This window comes from Anolis carolinensis, chromosome 2 (genome assembly GCF_035594765.1).
Source record: "Anolis carolinensis isolate JA03-04 chromosome 2, rAnoCar3.1.pri, whole genome shotgun sequence".
NCBI lineage: Eukaryota > Metazoa > Chordata > Lepidosauria > Squamata > Dactyloidae > Anolis > Anolis carolinensis.
This window is the reverse complement of record NC_085842.1, coordinates 76,136,535-76,157,427: the sequence shown is the minus strand read 5'-3', so window position 1 is coordinate 76,157,427 and position 20,893 is coordinate 76,136,535. Positions and strand designations below refer to the sequence as shown.

Here is a 20,893-nt window from a genome sequence, read left to right as displayed (position 1 = left end):
TGTGTACACTAGACATGTCAAAAAATTGTTTAGAATCGTATATCGGATTTATTTCGGATTGTTCTCGCTTTTTGATACACATTCTGAGACATTGTCTCACAGCGCAACCAGTAATGTAATTTGAACCATTGTTGGCCCATTCTCTAATCGTCTCTTAATGTTTCGTTAATCCCCCCCCCCAAAAAAAAATTTTTTAATATTTTTTTAAAAAAAATTGTTTCTGCAACCTACCTTGAATGGGAGCTTCGTGCAGCCTAACATGGCTGCCGCTCCCCAGGCAATCAGAAGCTTCCACGATGGACACAAAGGTGAGGGCAAGGGTCCTCTGCGTCCACGTAGAAGATTGCCATAAAAGCCCGTGGTGTAGCCCGGGCGAACCATTCTGGGCTGGGCTTTGCGTGGAGAGGGTGGTGGTCTGCAAGCGCAGAGCAAGCAAGCCTCTTGAGGGAGAGAGAGGGTGAAGGGGCCCAGTCTGGCTGTTCCCACAGAGGAGTTTGGAGAAAGGGTTAGGGTTTTGTTGCTGGTTCTTTCTCTTAGCAAGGGAATTTCTAGTTTTCAAAGTATCTTTGCACTCCTTGCCAGGGCATTGCTTGGTGTGGTGTTCACTGGTCCATTTCTAATTGAAGGCATTGGGTTGAGGCTTGTGGGATTACATAGCCAGAGACACCATTGATTTCTAGTGTCCTTCTTGCTTACAAATATAGCAAGGGAATTTCTAGTTTTCAAAGTATCTTCTCCTCTGCAGAACGCACATATGTTAGCTATGGTGCTATTGCCATAGTCTTTAAGATATTCTCAGCCAGTGTCAACATCTTCCCTGCCCCTGGTACTGCTGCTGCCCACTTTGGTGTTTTGAATCTGGCTTCTCAGCACTGCCACCATCAGCATAGTCTCATATCTCACGGGACTGTGCATCCCACCCCTGTAGAAGGTGGGGATATTTCTGGAAGATAGTTTAAATTTCCTATGTTTTATATGTGAGAAAAACATTTACTTTATTTTGTATCCTGAATTTCTTTCAGATTTAAAATGCAAAGCAACTTCCAACATAATTGAATAAATAGGTTCCAGTAAAGCTTAAAGTGTTAAATATGAGTTAAATTAATTGTAGTCTCAAAACAGTATTTAAAACTTGTATGGAATTTTGATATTATTCATATTTATGAGTTACCATTGCAAAATTCAGTAATATTTATTAGAGTACAGAGAAAAACATATTACAGTTGACCTGTGCATATAACAGATCATACTGAATCTGTTGGTTATTTGCATCCTAGCTATAATATGTTGTGTAGAGGAAGAAATAAAAATTATATTTAGAGATGAAGTTGTCTCTGCCAAACAGTAGCTCTCTGAAGACTCAGAAGAGACCCAATGCAGCAACATGGAATGGACGAAGGATTGGGGGAAATCCAACCCCAAATAGGGAAACAAGTTGTCCAGGAACACCTGGCCACTCTAAACGAATTCAAGTCCCCAGGGCCAGATCAGCTACATCCAAGAGTATTGAAGGAACTAGCGGAAGTTATTTCAGAACCACTGGCAATCATCTTCGAGAGTTCTTGGAGAACAGGAGAAGTCCCAGCAGATTGGAGGAGGGCGAATGTGGTCCCTATCTTCAAGAAGGGAAAAAAGAACGACCCAAACAATTACCGTCCGGTCAGCCTCACATCAATACCAGGCAAGATTCTGGAAAAGATCATTAAGGAAGTGGTCTGCAAACACTTAGAAACAAATGCGGTCATTGCTAATAGTCAACACGGATTTACCAAAAACAAGTCATGCCAGACTAATCTGATCTCTTTTTTCGATAGAGTTACGAGTTGGGTCGATACAGAGAATGCCGTGGATGTAGCATATCTAGATTTCAGTAAGGCCTTCGACAAAGTCCCCCACGACCTTCTGGCAAACAAACTAGTAAAATGTGGGCTAGACAAAACTACGGTTAGGTGGATCTGTAATTGGCTAAGCGAACGAACCCAAAGGGTGCTCACCAATGCGTCGTCTTCATCATGGAAAGAAGTGACAAGTGGAGTGCCGCAGGGCTCCGTCCTGGGCCCGGTTCTGTTCAACATCTTTATTAACGACTTAGACGAAGGGTTAGAAGGCACGATCATCAAGTTTGCAGATGACACCAAACTCGGAGGGATAGCTAACACTCCAGAAGACAGGAGCAGAATTCAAAATGATCTTGACAGACTAGAGAGATGGGCCGAAACTAACAAAATGAAGTTCAACAGGGACAAATGCAAGATACTTCACTTCGGCAGAAAAAATGGAAATCAAAGATACAGAATGGGGGACGCCTGGCTTGACAGCAGTGTGTGCGAAAAAGATCTTGGAGTCCTCGTGGACAACAAGTTAAACATGAGCCTACAATGTGATGCGGCAGCTAAAAAAGCCAATGGGATTTTGGCCTGCATCAATAGGGGAATAACGTCTAGATCCAGGGAAGTCATGCTCCCCCTCTATTCTGCCTTGGTCAGACCACACCTGGAATACTGTGTCCAGTTTTGGGCACCGCAGATGAAGGGAGATGCTGACAAGCTGGAAAGCGTCCAGAGGAGGGCAACTAAAATGATTAAGGGTCTGGAGAACAAGCCCTATGAGGAGAGGCTTAAAGAGCTGGGCATGTTTAGCCTGCAGAAGAGAAGGCTGAGAGGAGACATGATAGCCATGTACAAATATGTGAGGGGAAGTCATAGGGAGGAGGGAGCAAGCTTATTTTCTGCTGCCCTGCAGACTAGGACACGGAACAATGGCTTCAAACTACAGGAAAGGAGATTCCACCTGAACATCAGGAAGAACTTCCTCACTGTGAGGGCTGTTCACCAGTGGAACTCTCTCCCCCGGGCCGTGGTGGAGGCTCCTTCTTTGGAGGCTTTTAAGCAGAGGCTGGATGGCCATCTGTCGGGGGTGCTTTGAATGCGATTTCCTGCTTCTTAGTGGGGGGTTGGACTAGATGGCCCTTGAGGTCTCTTCCAACTCTACTATTCTATGATTCTATGATTCTATGCTCAGCCCTGCTACATGAAAGCTTTTAAACTTATTTTGGATGTGGAAGTCATGAAGTCATCTGCCTAACACTGAATTACAGCCCTTGTAGTTTCTGTATTGAAAGTAGTCAGTGATCACTGCCCACCTATATCCATATACTTCAACTTCTATACTTGCAGTATGGAGCCCCCTAAAATAGAGTCCCAGATATGTAAGAGTCAATTCCATTGATCACAGTTGAGTGGACAAGAATAGCATTCATTGAAGTCCTGGAAAATGTGAAATCTGAAAGCAGGATTTTCTCTGCTGTGACTCATGAGAATGCTGTAATGGGTCCCTGACGTGACACTACCAAAATTAGGACAATAGTGCCATCGGAGCTGCTTTGATGTAACTCTCTCTATGGTTTGAATCCAGTAATGAGAGTTTCTGTGTGGTGGTTGTGTGCGGAAGATGTGAGGCATCAAAAGCCAACAGGTTTAATTGCTTTTTTCTTATTAGACCTGAGCAGGTGCGATCTGGATTTCCATTCAGTTCCATGCCAGGGCTTGAATAAGAAATTTGGTAATAAGAAATCCTTAATGCCTCTGCCTACGCCTCCCAGAGTTTCTGCGTTTGATGCTACTGTTATCACTGGCGTGTAGGTTAATCTCTTGAAGTATAGTCTGGACCAAAGTGGTGTACTGTATACTTCAACTTCCTTGTGCATTCTGGATGTGGCGTCTTTTGTTAAACTAGAATAATAGTAGGATGGCACAGCATGCTTTCAGAGCATTTCTGACTCCCATTATAGTGACATTTCTCTTCCTTTTTTTTTAGCTTTGTTGAAATCAAACAGTATTCTTTTTTTCTTTTTTTTAGTGATAACCTGAAACATAATGAGGGGGTGTAGCTTGGGAAACAGTTCTGCCAGCAGTTATTCTTAGATACACAAGCACAGATCAGGTTAAAGCAGAGCTGGCAAAGAAAAGTGTAGTTCTTTGCCTCCCTTTTCATGGCAATTGTCCAAATTAGAAAAACTCAGAACAGTTGGAACTGGACTTTTCTTTCAGGTACTTTAAGCCAATGTACATTTTTTGCTGTTAAGTCAGTGTGGCATTGTCATTTGCATGCTGCGTAGGACTCCAGGAGATTGTAATTAGGTACCACACTTAGCAGTGGAAGCCCATTGGGTGATCTTGAGCAAGTCACATCTTTCAGCCTAAACAGAAGGCCATGGCAAACATGTCTGGACAAATCTTGCAGATAAAAGCCTTGTGATAGGGTCACCATAAGCTGGAATCCACTTGAAGGCACAAAATGATAACATATAATTAGTACAGTGCATAAGCCGGAACATTTAATATGTGGAAAAATGCTTCCAATTTCAAACTGTAAAATTGATTCTTGCAGTAAACCTGCAATGATCACTGATTTCATTCTTGCATGTCACAATGAAACTTAAAAAGTTTTCCTTCTACTGGGTAAAAATTGAATTACAGTTGGCCCTCCACATTTGTGGCTTTGACTTTTAGAAATCTGATCATTTGCAGATTTGATTAAAATGTTTTCTCATAAAATCTCTGAATCCTCCAGTGCAACCCTATGGTCAATTTCACCAAAGGTTGATCCTAGAGTCATGCTAGAGAACATAGAGATTCCTAGAGAAAACACCTTCCTAGGAATCTCTAGCTCCTCCAGAGCAACTCTATAGTCAATGTCCAGCAGACATTAACCATAGAGTCATACTGGAGAACCTAGCCATTCCTAGAGTAGTACTCTCTCAGGTAAAATAATGGCAACTTTTAAATTTTGTGGTTTTTCACTTTTGTGGGTGCCCCTAAACACAGTCAATAAGGAGAGCTAACTACACAGTATTTTAGCATGTTTTTTTGTGATTTTTCACTTTAGTTATTTTGCAATGAGAATAGTACAGTGCAATAATAGATTTGAAATATATGCAAATAACGGCCTTAGACTACAATTTTTGGATGGTGTGATTTTAATATTGAATGTAATGTGTTTAAAATGTTTAATATGTATTAATTTTAATTAAGTTTATTTTAAGCTTAATATTTTGTATTTATTTGAGGCATGGAACAATTGCCATATGTAAGCTGCCTTGAGTCCCCTTCGAAGTAGAGAAATAGGATAAATAAATAGGGTAAATAAATAAAAAATGATATGTTGTGAACGTTTCCCACAAAATGCAGTATTTGTGAAATAAACTATTTTACAGAAAATATGTTTTTTCCATAAAATACTCCAATGGAAATTAGCAGAAGAAAAGTAGAACAATTGCTGGTCTTTTCACTTTTGTGCAGGAATGATACAACCCCAGCTGCTGACATTTTTTCCAACCATGTCAAGACACTCTTTCTTATCAAACCTGTAAATATTTTGAGATATCCTGGATCTCTTCATGGAATATTATATTTATATATGGGCAATTAAATTAGTTCATTGCTCCAGAAAGAACTTATTTCCAGCATTTATATCCTGACCTTCTCACCTGAGGGGACTCAGGGCAGCCAGCATTTGCTAGACTTAATTCTCCTTCCGACTGCCATCCTTTTTTCTTTGTGTTTTCTGTCTTTTTACATTGTGATCCTGAGAGAGGGGAACTGACAAGTTAATGTGTAAGCCATTCTGGGGGCCATTTTTGTTGAATGATGGGGTATAAATAATAATAATGATAATAATAATGACATTGACAAAATTACGATGGGTCAACTGCAAAAGGCCACCCTACTGGGATCTGCGCGCATCATCTGAAAATACATCACACAGTCCTAGACACTTGGGAAATGTTCGACTTGTGATATTGTGAAACGAAATCCAGCATATCTATCTTGTTTGATGTGTCATACAATAAAATAATAATAATAATAATAATAATAATAATAATAATAATAAATATTTATTATTATTATTATTATTATTATTATTATTATTATTATTATTATTATTATTTTATTTCTTACCCACCTCTACTTGTGACAGGTTGCGGAATAATTAAAACACATACAGTACACATTGTAAAAATACCACAAATACACATCTTAAAATGTATTTCTATAAAAGATACATGTTAAATCATATTTCTATAAAATATATATTAAAGTACACACAATAGAAATTAAACAAAAGACATGAGTTTAAAATTCATGATTAAAAACTGGCTACCGGAAGAGATAGGTTTTTAGATGGTTTTTAAATTTTTGATAGCTCATTTAGGTGTCAGGGCTCAACACTCAAATCACTACACCAAATTGGTTTTCAGTGCCAAGGAATATTTAAAAAGAAAATTCACCAAATTTCAATGATAAAAGCCATCAGAAAAAGAGGGAGAGAAAATGCTGGAGGTTGATAGAGAACCCTTAATTTATGCCACTTCATAGGCAAAATCATCCTCATTTGTTGTGATGCTATTTTGCTTCAGCTGTGTGCTTTTAAAAAAATGAAGAGAGGGAAAGATTGGTTACTTGTTTAATTTTTTAAATAAGAGTCTTTCATTTTAGGGTGAACTTCTGGTTAAATAGTTACCATAATTTAAATACTGTACGTTTTAATATTGAGATACATCATCTGTTTTTTTCTGGACTCACAAAATAAATACCTGTCTTTTCCTTTATTCTCATACATTAATTTGGAATTGCTGGTAACATTTTATTTTTCCTGCAGACTTGTCTTAAATACAATTCTTTCAAAAGTTTTCAAAGAAAACATCCTATAGATTGTTTTACATCAGCCAAAATGATTCAGCTAATGCAAAAATAGTAGTTAAATTAAATTGATTTATTCCTCAAATGCCATCAGTTCCTTTAATTAAAAACTTTAATTATATGTATATTAATACTTCCATTTTCAGTAAGCATTCATGTGTGTTAGATGTATCATATAATAGCTCCCTTTTAAAAGACAGCAATAAATAAACTTATTGTGATGGTTGATTTGTCTGATGCTATTCATAAATCCATAAGTAGATTACATGCTATTTTAAATACAGTTCAATTGTAGCAGACAATTCCGTGCTAATGCTACAAGCATTACTAAATAAGTTTGATTCATATGGTCACAACAATTTAATTCACTCAGCAATATACTGTAATCAATACTGGTAAGTTAAGTGACTTGTAACTATAAACTACTACATGCAAATGAGCCAAAATATATCACTTAATGCATTCATATGGGTCTTTCACACCATCTGCAACAATCCTGCTTTCCAAAATATTGAAGAAATGGCTGGATACTTTCTCATCTGTCCTCAATAATGCTTTTTAAAAACCTGGAAAAACCAGGAAGAGAGGCAATAATTGGATAAATCCAGGGGTAAGTAAATGTTTTATAATTTCAGAAGGACAGCTGTAGTTCATCCTACCTTAGTTCATCCTAACTGTAGTTCATCCTAAACCCAAAGGTATGTGGGAATTTCACTCCTATTGGTCATGTCCCCACTGGGGACACAGTGCTCCAACATAAAGTTGGGGAACATTGGAGGAAACAGTGTCTGGACTCATTTCAGTCACTGGTTTCAAGCCAGGGCCTGGTTCCAAAACAGCTTAGTCCTCTGATTTTGATTGCCTTCTCTGAATGAGCAACAGGAGTGCTATCTTTCTTCTCCTACTAGATTGCTTGGCACGTTTTGATATCATTAACCACCATGTTACTTCCAACCCCTTTTCTAGAGTGTAGCTTTGCGGTACTCAGTCCTCTGTGTTGTTTAGCATATTTCTGAAGCTGGTGGGTGAGGTTGTTAGTAGTTTGGGTCCTGTCAGAATGCTGTGCTTGGATGCTATTTAATAGATTAGTTGTGGGCCAATGAACTAAAACTGAGGTCCCTCCTACACTGCCATATAATCCAGATTATCAAAGCAAATGATCCACATTATTTGCTTTGAATTGGAATATATGAGTCTATACTGCCATATAATCCAATTCAAAACAGATAATCTGGATTTTATATGGTAGTGTAGAAGGGGCCTGAGCACCCATCCAGATAGACCAAATATACGGGATCAGATGACGCCTGCAGCAAAAATGAATTAATTTTGAATAACCACAGTTATTCCAAATTAATTAAATAACTCATTAGATTCAGGCCTTCCTGAAAGGCTTGGGTCTAATAGGGTATTGGACGTGTGGGTAGCCTCACTTCTGGGTAGCCTGGGTAGCTCCTGGAGCCCAAAGGTCAGGATGGCACCCAACCTCTCCCCCTCAGCCCCAATTTTCCTCCTCGTTCCCTCCCCCCTTTCGGGGTCTCCTGGTGCGTCATTTCCTCGCGCCAGGAGGGTGTGAGGAGGAACATAATAGTGGCCAAATAAGTTTTAGAAACTTTTAAGGGGTTCCTTTGGGGGCTTTGGGGTGGCTGCATGCCATCCCAATTGTTATCAGGATAGCATGTAGCAGCAATCCTCCCCAGGAAAGCCTGGGTTTTGGGGGCCTTGTGGGGACTTAAACCCTCACTTCATACTTACATCATATCTGGAAGCGCCCTGAGTCTTAGTAAGATAGAGGCTGGATTGATTGGTAATGCTCAAGTCTGGAAATTGGGTATGTTACCTGCCTTGGATGGGGTTCCACACTTTTGTATTATGTATTTGTTTGTCCTGTATACAGGACCGGCCCAAGGGAATCTTCAGTGGTACGCAAAAAAATTTTTGCGCCCCCCCCACCGCGCCGCGGGACACCGCAGCGTGGGGCAGCGTGGGAGGCGGGGCCATACCTGGCCCCGCCTCCTATGCTGTGTGCGGGCGCCCTGACCCCGCCCCCCACAGCGGGAAGCGGGGCTGGCCATGCCTCCCTCGGCGGGCACCCTCTCCCAGCCAAGCTGCAGCGGGCGTGCACTGCGGCTTAGCTGGGACAGGGTGCCCGCGGCGGGAAGAAGGGCTGGCCACGCCTCCCGTGGCGGGCACCCTCTCCCAGCCAAGCTGCAGCAGGCGTGCGCTGCGGCTTGGCTGGGACAGGGTGCCCGCCGCGGGAAGCGGGGCTGGCCACGCCTCCCGTGGCGGGCACCCTCATAGCCAAGCTGCAGCGGGCGTGCGCTGCGGCTTGGCTGGGACAGGGTGCCCGCCGCGGGAAGCGGGGCTGGCCACGCCTCCCGCGGCGGGCACCCTCTCCCAGCCAAGCTGCATTGGGCGTGTGCTGCGGGAGGCGTGGCCGGCCACGCCTCCCGCAGCGCATGCCCGCTGCGGCTTGGCTGGGACAAGGTGCCCGCAGCGGGAAGCGTGGCCGGCCACGCCTCCCGCAGCGCACGCCCGCTGCAGCTTGGCTGGGACAAGGTGCCCGCCGCGGGAGGCGTGGCCAGCCCCGCTTCCCGCCGCGGGCACCCTGTCCCTACGGCAGGCGCCGCAGGAGGCGGGGTCAGACTTCACCCCGCCTCCCACGTCGCGCGGCCATGCCTCCCACAGCGCGGGAGGCAGGGCCAGGACGCCGGAGGCGGGGCCAAGTGTGGCCACGCCTCCCAGGGGCTCGATAGCGCCCCTGGGAACATGGCGCCCAACGCGGGGGCGTGGCTAGCGTCCCGTGTTGGGCCGGGCCTGCCTGTATATGAATAACCTATGGTCTAAGCCAGGGGTCCCCAAACTAAGGCCCGGGGGCCGGATGCGGCCCATCGAAGCCATTTATCCGGCCTCCATGGCACAAGGGCAGAAGGGGGTTGGGCTAAATGACCCAAGGGGTCTCTTCTTCTCTTACAACCATTATTATTATTATTATTATTTTTATTATTATTATTATTATTATTAACATTGAGGCTGGGTGGCCATCTGTCAGGGATGCTTTGCTTGTGCTTATGGTGCACAGAGGCAGAAGGGAGTTGGACTAAATGGCCCAAGGGGTCTCTTCCAACCCTCTTTATTATTATTATTATTATTATTATTATTATTATTATTATTATTATTATTATTAACATTGAGGCTGGGTGGCCATCTGTCAGGGGTGCTTTGCTTGTGCTTTTGGTGCACAAAGGCAAAGAGGGATTGGACTCAATGGCCCCAAAAGGGTCTCTTCCAACCCTCTTATTTGTTGTTGTTGTTGTTTTTGTTGTTATTATTATTATTACTATTATTATTATTTATTGCTTGGTGGCCAACTATAGTCCGGCCCTCCAGTGGTCCAAAGGATTGTGAACTGGCCCCCTGTTTAAAAAGTTTGGGGATCCCATCTGATCTTGCAATCTAAGCAGGGTCAGACCTGGTTAGTGCTTGAGTGGGAGAACATCAGTGAATATCAGTTCTGTAGGCTATATTTCAGAGGAAGGAACTGACAAAATCACCTCTGAGTATTCCTTGCCTAAGAAAATGCCTAAGGAGCCTCCTATGGCACAGCGGGTTAAACCGCTGAGCTGATGAACTTACTGACCGAAAGGTTGACAATTCAAATCCAGTGAGTGGGGTGAGCTCCCGCTGTTATCTTCTGCCAAACTAGCAGTTCGAAAACATGCAAATGTGAGTAGATCAATAGGTACTGCTATGGTGTTCCATGCAGTCATACCGGCTACATGACCTTGGAGGTGTCTACTGACAATGTCAGCTCTTTGGCTTAGAAATGGAGATAAGCACCAACCCACATCATCAGACATGACTAGACTTAATGTCAAGGGAAAACCTTTACCAAAGAAAATCTTATGAAATCCATGAAGTTGCCATAAATTGACAGGTGACTTGAAGGCACGCGTGTACAGACACACAAATATTAATAAATAATAAATACATATAATAATAATAATAAGTTTATTTATACCCCGCCTCCATCTCCCCCAAAGGGGACTCGGAGCGGCTTACAGATAATACCAGATAAAAGCAATAACAATATACAATACATCAATAAACAAAAACATAAAAAATTATAAAGTTTAAACATTAACCTATAGAACTAAAAAACACGCTTAATAGAACATGGAATTAAAACAGCGAGGTTATAATAATAGACTAGGTAAAGTGCACATTATAAAAGTTGTAAACTCAAGATAACAGATAAAGTGCTGCAGTTGGAGATCAGTTTGGGATGGGAGAGGCCCTGAATTCATATATTAACCAGGAAAAGTGCAACCGATACAGAAAAGGTCAAGGAACATAATTGTTATGGGGATGGGCAATCTTTAACCAAAGGCCTGTGTGAAGAACCAGGGTTTCAGGCTCTTCCTGAATGCCGCCAGGGTGGGGGCTTGCCTTATTTCCCTGGGGAGCGAGTTCCAGAACAGGGGGGGGGCACTATGGAGAAGGCCCTCTCTCTCATCCCCACCAACCGCACTTGTGATGGTGGTGGAAGTGAGAGGAGGGTCTCCCCTGATGAACGAAGAGATTGAGCAGGTTCATAGGGGGAGAGGCGATCACAAAGGTAGGAGGGTCCCAAACCGTTCAGGGCTTTGTAGGTGATCACCTGCATCTTGAATTGGGTCCGGAAAATGAATGGCAGCCAGTGGAGCTCCTTAAGCAGGAGGGTTGACCGCTCCCTATATGAGCTCCAGTTAGGAGCAAGGCTGCCGAGCGTTGGACTAATTGAAGTTTCCGGGCCATCTTCAAGGGCAGCTGCACATAGAGCACATTGCAATAGTCCTGTCTAGAGGTAACTAAGGCGTGGACCACCATGGCCAGATCAGACTTCACGAGGTATGGTCGCAGCTGGCACACAAGTTTTAATTGTGCAAAGGCCCTCCCGGCCACCGCCGACACCTGGGCATCAAGCGTCAGCACTGAATCCAGGAGGACCCCCAAACTGCGGACCAGCGCCTTCAGGGGGAGTGCGACCTCCTCGAGCACAGGTTGCCACCCAATATTATATTATATGTCAGTATTATCTGTTTCAGGCAATTACAAATAGTTAATTAATTATTTGTATTTCCTTTCATCTTCTGTTAAATTCAATTGGAAATTCTAGCTTTCAATGAAATAAGATGGTCCTTACAGAGATCACTCCCTTTCATTGCAGCAATCTCTGGAGGGAAAAACCTGCCCTAGGCTGGATCTACACTGCCTTATATCCCAGAATCTGATCCCAGATTATCTGCTTTGAACTGGATTATATGAGTCTACACTACCAGATAATCTGGGATCAAATCCTGGGATATACTGTAGGGCAGTGTAGAGCCAGCTTTAGACAGTTTACTAGCCTTTTGGAATAATTTTCGAAGGATTTCGGAATGAAGGCCCTTGGCCACATTAACCAAACCAACAAAACGATTTTACAATGAGGAGAATGTTTGTGGTATGAAGGTGTGTTTCACCATTCCCTAATTTACATAATACAGGCATGCTATACACTCTAATGTGTAAGCAATGGAAGAGTCCATCTTTAATTATGAATTAGGTTACTATTTTTATTTTTCCATATCATTCTGGGACACTTATCCAAGTCGTACAGGTATCTGGTGCAGTTGTGTCTGTCAATCATACATCTAATCCATTCTGAAGTGGTAGCAGTGTTTATAAATTCCAGGGGGTGGGGAACGGTGGGGGAACCAGAGTCACGAAGATTCTTTGTTCTTCATGCATAATGCTTGATTCTCTTGTATCTGGGTTGCATTTGATATATTATTAATATTGCATTTAAAAATTCAAAGTATGATAAAAATGTGGGCATTTTATCAAAAATCTGATCTCTTTCCTGTTCTATTTTGCTGTCTCTCAAGCATGTGCAACTGCATCAGGAGGAGCAGAAGATGAGGGTGAAGCGGAGGCTGGTTGGATTGAAGGCGCTGCCATTCTCCTCTCTGTCATTTGCGTGGTACTGGTTACTGCCTTTAATGACTGGAGTAAAGAGAAGCAATTTCGGGGACTTCAAAGTCGCATTGAGCAGGAACAGAAGTTTACTGTCGTCCGAGATGCACAAGTAATTCAGATCCCAGTAGCAGAGCTAGTAGTTGGAGACATTGCACAGATCAAATATGGTAAACTTTGATATATACCTTCTGGAAAACATAGCCAAAATCTATCATTTCATCATGTGGGTTGTCTCAGGACCCTTTTACACTGCCATATAACCCAGAATATCAAGAGAGATCATCTATATTCTCTTCTTTGAACTGGATTATCTGAATCTACACTGCCATATAACACAGTTCAAAGCATATAATCTATATTTTATATGGCAGTGTATAAGGGACCTCAGGCTGGATCTACACTGCCATATACAATCCAGATTATCTGTTTTGAACGGGATTACATGGCAGTGAATAATCCAGTTTAAAGCAGATAATTTGGATTATTTGAACTGATAATCTGGATTGTATGTCAGTGTAGATCCAACCTGAATCTACATTGCTATGTAATCCAATTCAAAGCATATAATCTGTATTTTATATGCCAGTATAGATGGGGCCTCAGTAGTACTGTGAAGGAGCTGGTTTTCCCCCTTAGTCCTACATACAGCTCTGAGCTCTGCTCTGGAAAACTGGAAAACATCTGCAAAGTCAATGTATAGACTACGGCCCCATCTACACTGCCATTTAAAATCCGGATTATCTGCTTTGAAATTGATTATATGGCAATGTAGACACATATAATCCAGTTCAAAGCAGATAGTGTGGATTATCTACTTGGATAATTTGGATTATATGGCAATGGAGAGGGGTCTATATTGAGAGTTGCTGGGAGGAAGGGACTATTCCTATGTTGCTAGTGAATGGATTTTTTTTTTTAAAAAAAGCACTGAGTCCCCAACAACAATAACATTGTCTCCATCTCTAACTGAGAGAGCTTAATCACCTCTTCCTCTTTCTGACCATATTGCATTGACTTCCTCTGTAGTCATGAATGCAACCTCCATATCTGCACGAAATTCATTGGGTCACCTGATGATTCCACATCTATAGCAGGGCATATAATGATAATCCCTGGCTGTGGTTAAAATCACTGGAATGGAAGCATATCTAGGGAACATATGTTGCCTTTTGAGGGATAGAAATATGAAACAAATGCAGCAGTCATAAGAGGATTTCTGTAGTGGACAGACTCTTTTGTAATGGTTTACAAAAAAAAAGGCGATGCAAAATATATGTATAGAAGCATTAATGATGCTATAGAGCAGGGTTTCTCAAACTGTGCTACTCCAGATTTTTTGGACTTCAACTCCCACAATTCCTAACAGCTGAGATTTCTGGGAGCTGAAGTCAAAAACACCTGGAGGAACACAGTTTAAGAAACACCGCTATAGAATAATAACAGGTGAATAAGTTACTAAGAATTGGTTCACATAGTACATTTTTTTCACCTGAACAGCCAGATTTTGTATACATTTATGTAGTGTAATATGTGAACAGGTAGCAATTAGTACTATAGTGATGCCTGGTGAAAATTAGGAAGAGCTTCTTTCACTGATTGAGAAAAAGTGTCCACTTTGATTATTGATGTACATTTGAAAATTCAGACATCATATGTCAAAATATTATTTTTCATCCTTAACTTGTTTTTAATAATAGGTGACCTCTTACCTGCTGATGGGGTCCTTATTCAAGGAAACGACCTTAAGATTGATGAAAGCTCTTTAACTGGAGAGTCAGATCAAGTTCGCAAATCTGTTGAGAAAGATCCAATGCTTCTGTCGGGTGAGTTTTGAATTTTAAATTAGCTGCTGTTAATTAAGGATTTGGAAGTATTCTTTTTATCCACTCATCCCCAGGATTTTCCATCTATATATTCAAAATTATTCAGCTTAATAATTTCTGTGTTATATTTTGATTGGCAAACCGATTGAAAAATCTTTTTATGTTATTTTCAGTGAGTGTTCTGCTTCATCGATCCAATTCCACATTTGCAAAGTCTTCTAATAAATCTTCAATTTACATATTTTATTCTCCAAAGAGTTCCCCTTCGATTAGTTGTGCATTGTGTCTTTTGATCCACAACTGAGTACACTAAGTACCATGACTTATGATAATTACTATTCGTATTTTTCCTTTTTTATTCTTATCATTTTGTGGCTGTTAGATTTCTTTTATATGACATAGCTATGGTCCCCTCCAGAAAGGCCAAAAATGTGGGATCTGTCTTGGGTTATAATATGGAGTAATCTGGGATTTCCTAGTTTATTCTGGAATAATAAAACACCTGGAAAGATCTAAACCTTAATGTAAAGTCCAGATCTTTCTTGGTGTGGGCCCTATGGAGATTGACTTCCAGGACTGCTTATGTGATCCCGGGGGTCAATCTCCACTGCAATCCTGGTTCTTTAGGCCCCAAGAGTCCAGAGGAGTAGGATGGCATCCCCATCCTCCCCTCCCAGCCCCCCATTTATCCCAAAAACGTATGTGTGGGGCCTGGTTGCATGCTTAGGTCCTTCTGGCAAAAGCTCCTGGTATGTGAAAATGATGCATCGGGACGTTGGGAGGGGGAGGGTTGACCCAAGAGGGCATGTAGCTAGCCCCCAGGGAAAGTCCAGGGTTCAGGTGGGTGTGGGGCTTCAATTCCAGGAGGAACTGGAATAAAATATCCCAGTTCCTCCTGGAATTGAGGCCTGCCTGGAAGGGCCCTATATCATATGGTTGCTTGGGTGTTTAACAAAGTGAGAGGCTGTATCTCATTTTCAATCATCAGATTGGTGTAAATATGTACTCTGACCTTCTGTTTAATTGAGTAATTCCTATATTATAAATGTCAAGAGCCACTCCTGGCTATTGTTAGTTCATAGGTGTAGGAAACTCTCAGACCAGAAGGGCACCAATCATGTGAATTCATTGAATATTTGATTGCCAAATATACCACAGAGCAGTTTTTTTTCTTAATTCAAATACTGTATTTTCCTCAAAATGTTATGAGCTAAAATAGGAAATAAGACAATTGCCCTTGTAAGCATTAAATTATTTTATGCTATTGAGCAAATAAGCAATCCTCCCAGCAGTGTTAATCCAGCTCTGGAAGCAGAGGTAGTCTTGTATGCAGTCACATTATAAAGGATAGATTGGTAATGAAATTAGTATACTTTTAAATATGTTTTCCTAGAAATATTATGCGAGGGCCCTTCCAGCCCAATGTGCCATCTTCAAACTTGCATCTTAGCCCTAGAAAGGCCCTAGAAACTATTTGGTCAGTGGGTGTTTTACATATCCTGCTGCCAGTGTAATCTGCTGCTGACCAGGAGATTTGTGATTTCTTTGATCATTTCTAAAACTTTCTAGGCATCACTTGGGAGGTAGACATGTGGCCGTTGATTAATATGTTTTATAAGGTTTTTTTCACATTGCAAAATTATAGCATTTTTATATGACTTTAATGATTGTAGCTCCAACCTCTTGGGATTTTTAGTTTTGTGAGATACTTAGAACTATGAGCCAGATAGCTGTTTGACCACACTATAATCCTAGGATTCCTACAGTGCCTCCATGACAGCTTTTTTTTTCTTGATGAGGAAAGATGGCTTGACATGACTAGACACTCTTATTGAAGAAACTGTTAGTAGCTGCGAGCTTTTTTTACCCATTTGCAACTAAAAAGTGGAGTCTTTTTTAAAATTTGTATTTGTTTTTCATAAAATGTATTCTGCATAAAAATATCATATTTTGCACACAAATAATGGGGTTTGTGCAGAATCCAGTTTTTGTGCCGATGTAATTTGCACCCAGACAGTGTATCAATTTTTTTTACTCCAAATGTTTCCAAATGCCACTTAGATTGACCTCTTCTGTGATGTGCTTTGAAAGTAGCAACTGTTTACTAATCGTAGGGTGAAAACAAATTTCCAAGCAAAACTTCCAGTTATTTATTTATTTACAGTATTTATATTCCGCCCTTCTCACCCCGAAGGGGACTCAGGGCGGATCACATTATGTACACATAGTGCAAACATTCAATGCCCATAAACACATTGAACCGAGACAGAGACAACAGACAGACAGACGCAGAGGCAATTTAACCTTCTCCTGAGCAGCTGCTTCATCATCCACTCTGATGGCACTTCCTCAGTTCCTCATTCCAACTTTGTAAATTAGTTAAACTTGCCTCCGCACTTTTTATAAGTGGTACCTTATTTCCTACTTGATAGATGCAACTATCTTTCGGGTTGCTAGGTCAGCAACGAGCAGGGGCTATATTTTATTTTTAATTGACGGATGCTCACCCTGCCACGGGCTGGCCTTGAACTCATGACCTCATGGTCAGAGAGATTTATTGCAGCAGCTGTTTACCAGCCTGCACCACAGCCCGGAGTTATGGGTTGACTCTAAAACACTGAATGCTGAGCCAACATGCCTTGCAGAATGCTATTATATATACGTTTTTAAGGTTTTTATAATGTGTTTTAACAATGTTATTAATTGATCTGTATGTATTGTTTTGTTTTTATGATTGCATTTTGGGCATTAAATTTTGCCAATTTTTGTAAGCCGCCCTGAGTCCCCTCAGGTGAGAAGGGCGGGGTATAAATGTTGTAAATAAATAAATAAATAAATAAATTTGCTGGAACCACGTTGTCAGTAGAGCAGTCATGGGTAATTGCTTTGATTAACCTCTCCATGTTTCTATTACACCAATATTTTTCAGATTACTTTGATAACTGAGCAAAAATGCATAGGATCAGGCTTTTAGTTTCATCAAAATTGCTAAAAAATGGGTTCATGCAATGGTGAAGATGTGTTGCTGTTTCTCGTGATACCTAATGTTTGTGTTACCTAAATGCATGCATAAAGGGGCTCCTAATGGATATCCTGGAGTTTGGGGATCTGCTTAGGAATTATACTTCCAATACCTTCTTTAAGATTTCTTAAGCTCTTGATGGTGAATATACTGAACATAACTGCTCTAGACTGTTCTTTCTTAGGAATGTCCTCAGTTTTGAAATGGAGTGTTCTTGAATTCCAGCACAGTTTTGGCTTCCAGTGTTACAATCACATTTGCTTCTCCTGATTGATTAGTGCTTCCCATCTGTGCTTCCACACTACTCACTTGTGTTTGTGGTGATTGTATTCTCATTAGAAGTAATGTTTTGGCTGCAACATATTTTGGAATGCCAAATGGGACCAGCTAAATGTATCAGGGTTTTATTTTTCCTACTCATTTTTTCCCGTTTGAGATTTTAGTGAGGAAAAACAGTAGGAGCCTGGTCTGTTCTACTTCAAGAGCTGGCGTTTCAAGTCACTGGCTCTCCCCATGTGCTATTTTGCCAGTAATAGGAGGCCACTAGGGAACAGGAAGTGAATCATTGACAGAATACGTAGCATTATGTGTAGGAAGTCCTGGGTGTCGCTAGTAGCATCTCAAGAAAGTAGGAAGTGGAAGTTCAAAAGATCTGTAGATGGAGGGCAAATGCTGATAATTAGAATAGATAATGTTGTGCTCAACAGAAGAATATCTGAATTTCATTCTATGGTGATGCATTTGCTGGGTCAACTAAAATGTATGGAAACACTTCTTAGGAGATGTGATGTGGAAGGCTGACCATTTTTGTTTTTTGATATGCCAGGCACTGCTGACAACATATTTGTGCTGGTTGGCTGCAGTTTGTTCTTTAATTTTTGTCATAGTGGCTCACAAATTGGAGAAAGATGCATAAACAGTTTTAAGAAGAAGGTGCTTTGTAATATCAGATAGAAAAGTAATTCCATATTTTACTGCCTTTGTTCCCATGAAGCATACATCCACTTTTCATCTACACATAGTTCTTATAACATCCAAAGCAGAATGTGGATACTGCTGGGGCTCATATATTGAGTCGTTATTCCTGCACAGCAAAAGTGGGTTGGGCTGGATGGCCCCTGTGGTTTTTTCCAACTTTGGGATTCAATTGAACCGCAACACCATCATTTTAGATGTTCAACTTTTTAAATAATAATAATAATAATAATAATAATAATAATAATAATACTTTATTTATACCCCGCCACCATCTCCCCGTGGGGACTCGGGGCGGCTTACATGGGTCAGAGGCCCAAACAACATAGAACAAAACATAGGCAACATAATACAAATCACACTATAAAAAGATAAAACAGTAATACAATATATCAATTAAAACAAAAATACAAGATAAAAAATTGCATTTAAAACACATAAATGGTAAAATCGTAATAAAAATGGGACAGATTGTTAAAAACCCTCTGGGGCTGATTAATTAACAGCTATGCATGCTTCAGCACATGTTGGCTTTGTGGCCTTTATTTTCGTGTGAACTTTATTTGCATTATGTGAATTATAAGTTATCCAGTAACAAATACACTTAAGATTGCAAACAATCTTATCGCCAACACTACCACCATAATCTCATCCAATATATGAGGCCATAGATTGATACAAGTAGTAGATGATTGCATATAAATCAACTTTTGTAGGGTAGTCTTGCATTTTTCCTTTCTCAGAAAAATAAGGAAGTTCCAAAAACATGCTGAAGTTGGCCATATCCTGGAAAGTATTTAGGGAATATTTAAGCTGGTTGCTGCTGAAAAAGCTGTTGTTAATTTGGTTTGAATCCTGATTTCATGTGGATGGAACTGCACTCCTGGAAGACTTCTGTGGGAGAAGTGAAGTTGTTCTTCATTTATTCTAATTAGATTTTTCTTGATTCAGACCATTATTTTACCAATATTGAAATATTTTAAGTACTAGTACTTAATTTTAAGATATATCATATACAGAACTACATTTTAATATATGAGGTTTTAGAATTTTTGCAATGTTTGTGTGTTTGACTCAAGGAGAGGTTGGTAAGAATTATTATAATTACCTATTTTAAGCACCCTATTCCACTTTTTCTTTTGTGCATAAAGATAATTCATTTAGACTCTCACTAATAAAACTTTGCTAAGATTTTCTCCCAGAATTTTGAAGTTTTATTATTTGCTAGGAGTTATTCATACAAAATCATGTCTGGGTCATTGGAATTGTCAAGGACAGAACGCCACAAGATCAAAGATAACAGAGTTTATTGGATTTACAGAACTCAAAATGCCCGTAAAAGACAAGGGCAAGGCAACTTTAGTCTTTAAAAACAAAAAGGGGCAAGAAAAACGTTCAAAAGATAAACCGGATTAAACCGGAGTTTAATCCGGGTAAAATCAAAACAGCTTGCTTCAGCCTGGGGATAAACAAACAGAAGCTGGGAAACAAAGAGTTCAAAAGAATGCAACTAATTGGCAGCAGATGCCTCTCTGCTGCCAGCACTATGTTTTGAGTAACTAGGAGTCACTCCTTCACACAGCAAGGCAAATTTCCAATACAAACTCAGCAGCCAAGGATTGAAGCAGTAGCGTAGTCCCAGTTCGTTCCGAAGGTCGAGAGGCAGAATCAGACGTTTGCAGTTTTCCAAGTCCAATAGGGGAAAGCGAGCCCGTAGTCAGTTTTCAGTCCGTAAATCCAGAGTAGCAGATGGCGTCCGTCAAGAAGATGATGGAAGGTCAAAGCTATTGAGATTAAGCAGAGGTTTTGCACAAACAAAAGCCCACACAATTCCTCCCGCCGTCTGAACCCAAATTCCAAAACAACTTACGTATCAGCACACGAAAACACACCAGTCTTCAGGAAAGCGTCCCACACAGATCCCAAGCGTTCGTCCAGATTACCTTGCCCAACGCAATTTGCAATTGCTCCCAAGCCTCATTTTATGCCAGTTACAAATCCTCATCACTATCAGCTGCCCTCCTTAACCCGGGCGTTTCCTCATCACTTTCCTCATCAGAGCTGGAACACCTCTGACTACGCCCCACAGCATCCCCAGCTGTGGATCCCGTCCCATCCCTCCAGCTTGTCCATGGGTCTAATCCTGAAGGTCCCCAATCATCCTCCATCCCATCATTGCCAGTGGCACCCAACTCCTCCCTTACCCGAGTCCAATCCATCTCATCCTCTTCCGAGCTAGCCAGCTCTTCCTCCATTCTCTCCGTGAACCCCTTAAAAGATTCTTCGTCAGATGGTTCTGCAAAGATATCTCGCAGCCTCTTTCTTTCTCGCTCCTCGAGAGTATCTGACTCTCGAGGAGTCTTACGTCCACG

General features: G+C 41.2%; 1 protein-coding gene across 14 annotated transcripts in view; it reads left to right on the top strand.

Annotated features, from left to right (window-relative positions):
- Nucleotides 1-20,893, top strand: part of atp2b2 (ATPase plasma membrane Ca2+ transporting 2) — a 352,745-nt gene that overhangs the window by 166,480 nt on the left and 165,372 nt on the right. For all 14 annotated transcript variants that reach the window (XR_010002645.1, XR_010002644.1, XM_062970002.1 and 11 more), the window contains exons 4-5: nt 12,611-12,868; nt 14,399-14,524. Coding sequence is in view for 12 of the 14 variants with exons in the window: in XM_062970002.1 (XP_062826072.1) it covers nt 12,611-12,868; nt 14,399-14,524 (384 nt within the window). In the remaining 2 variants the exon portion in view is untranslated. The remainder of the gene's footprint in view (nt 1-12,610; nt 12,869-14,398; nt 14,525-20,893) is intronic.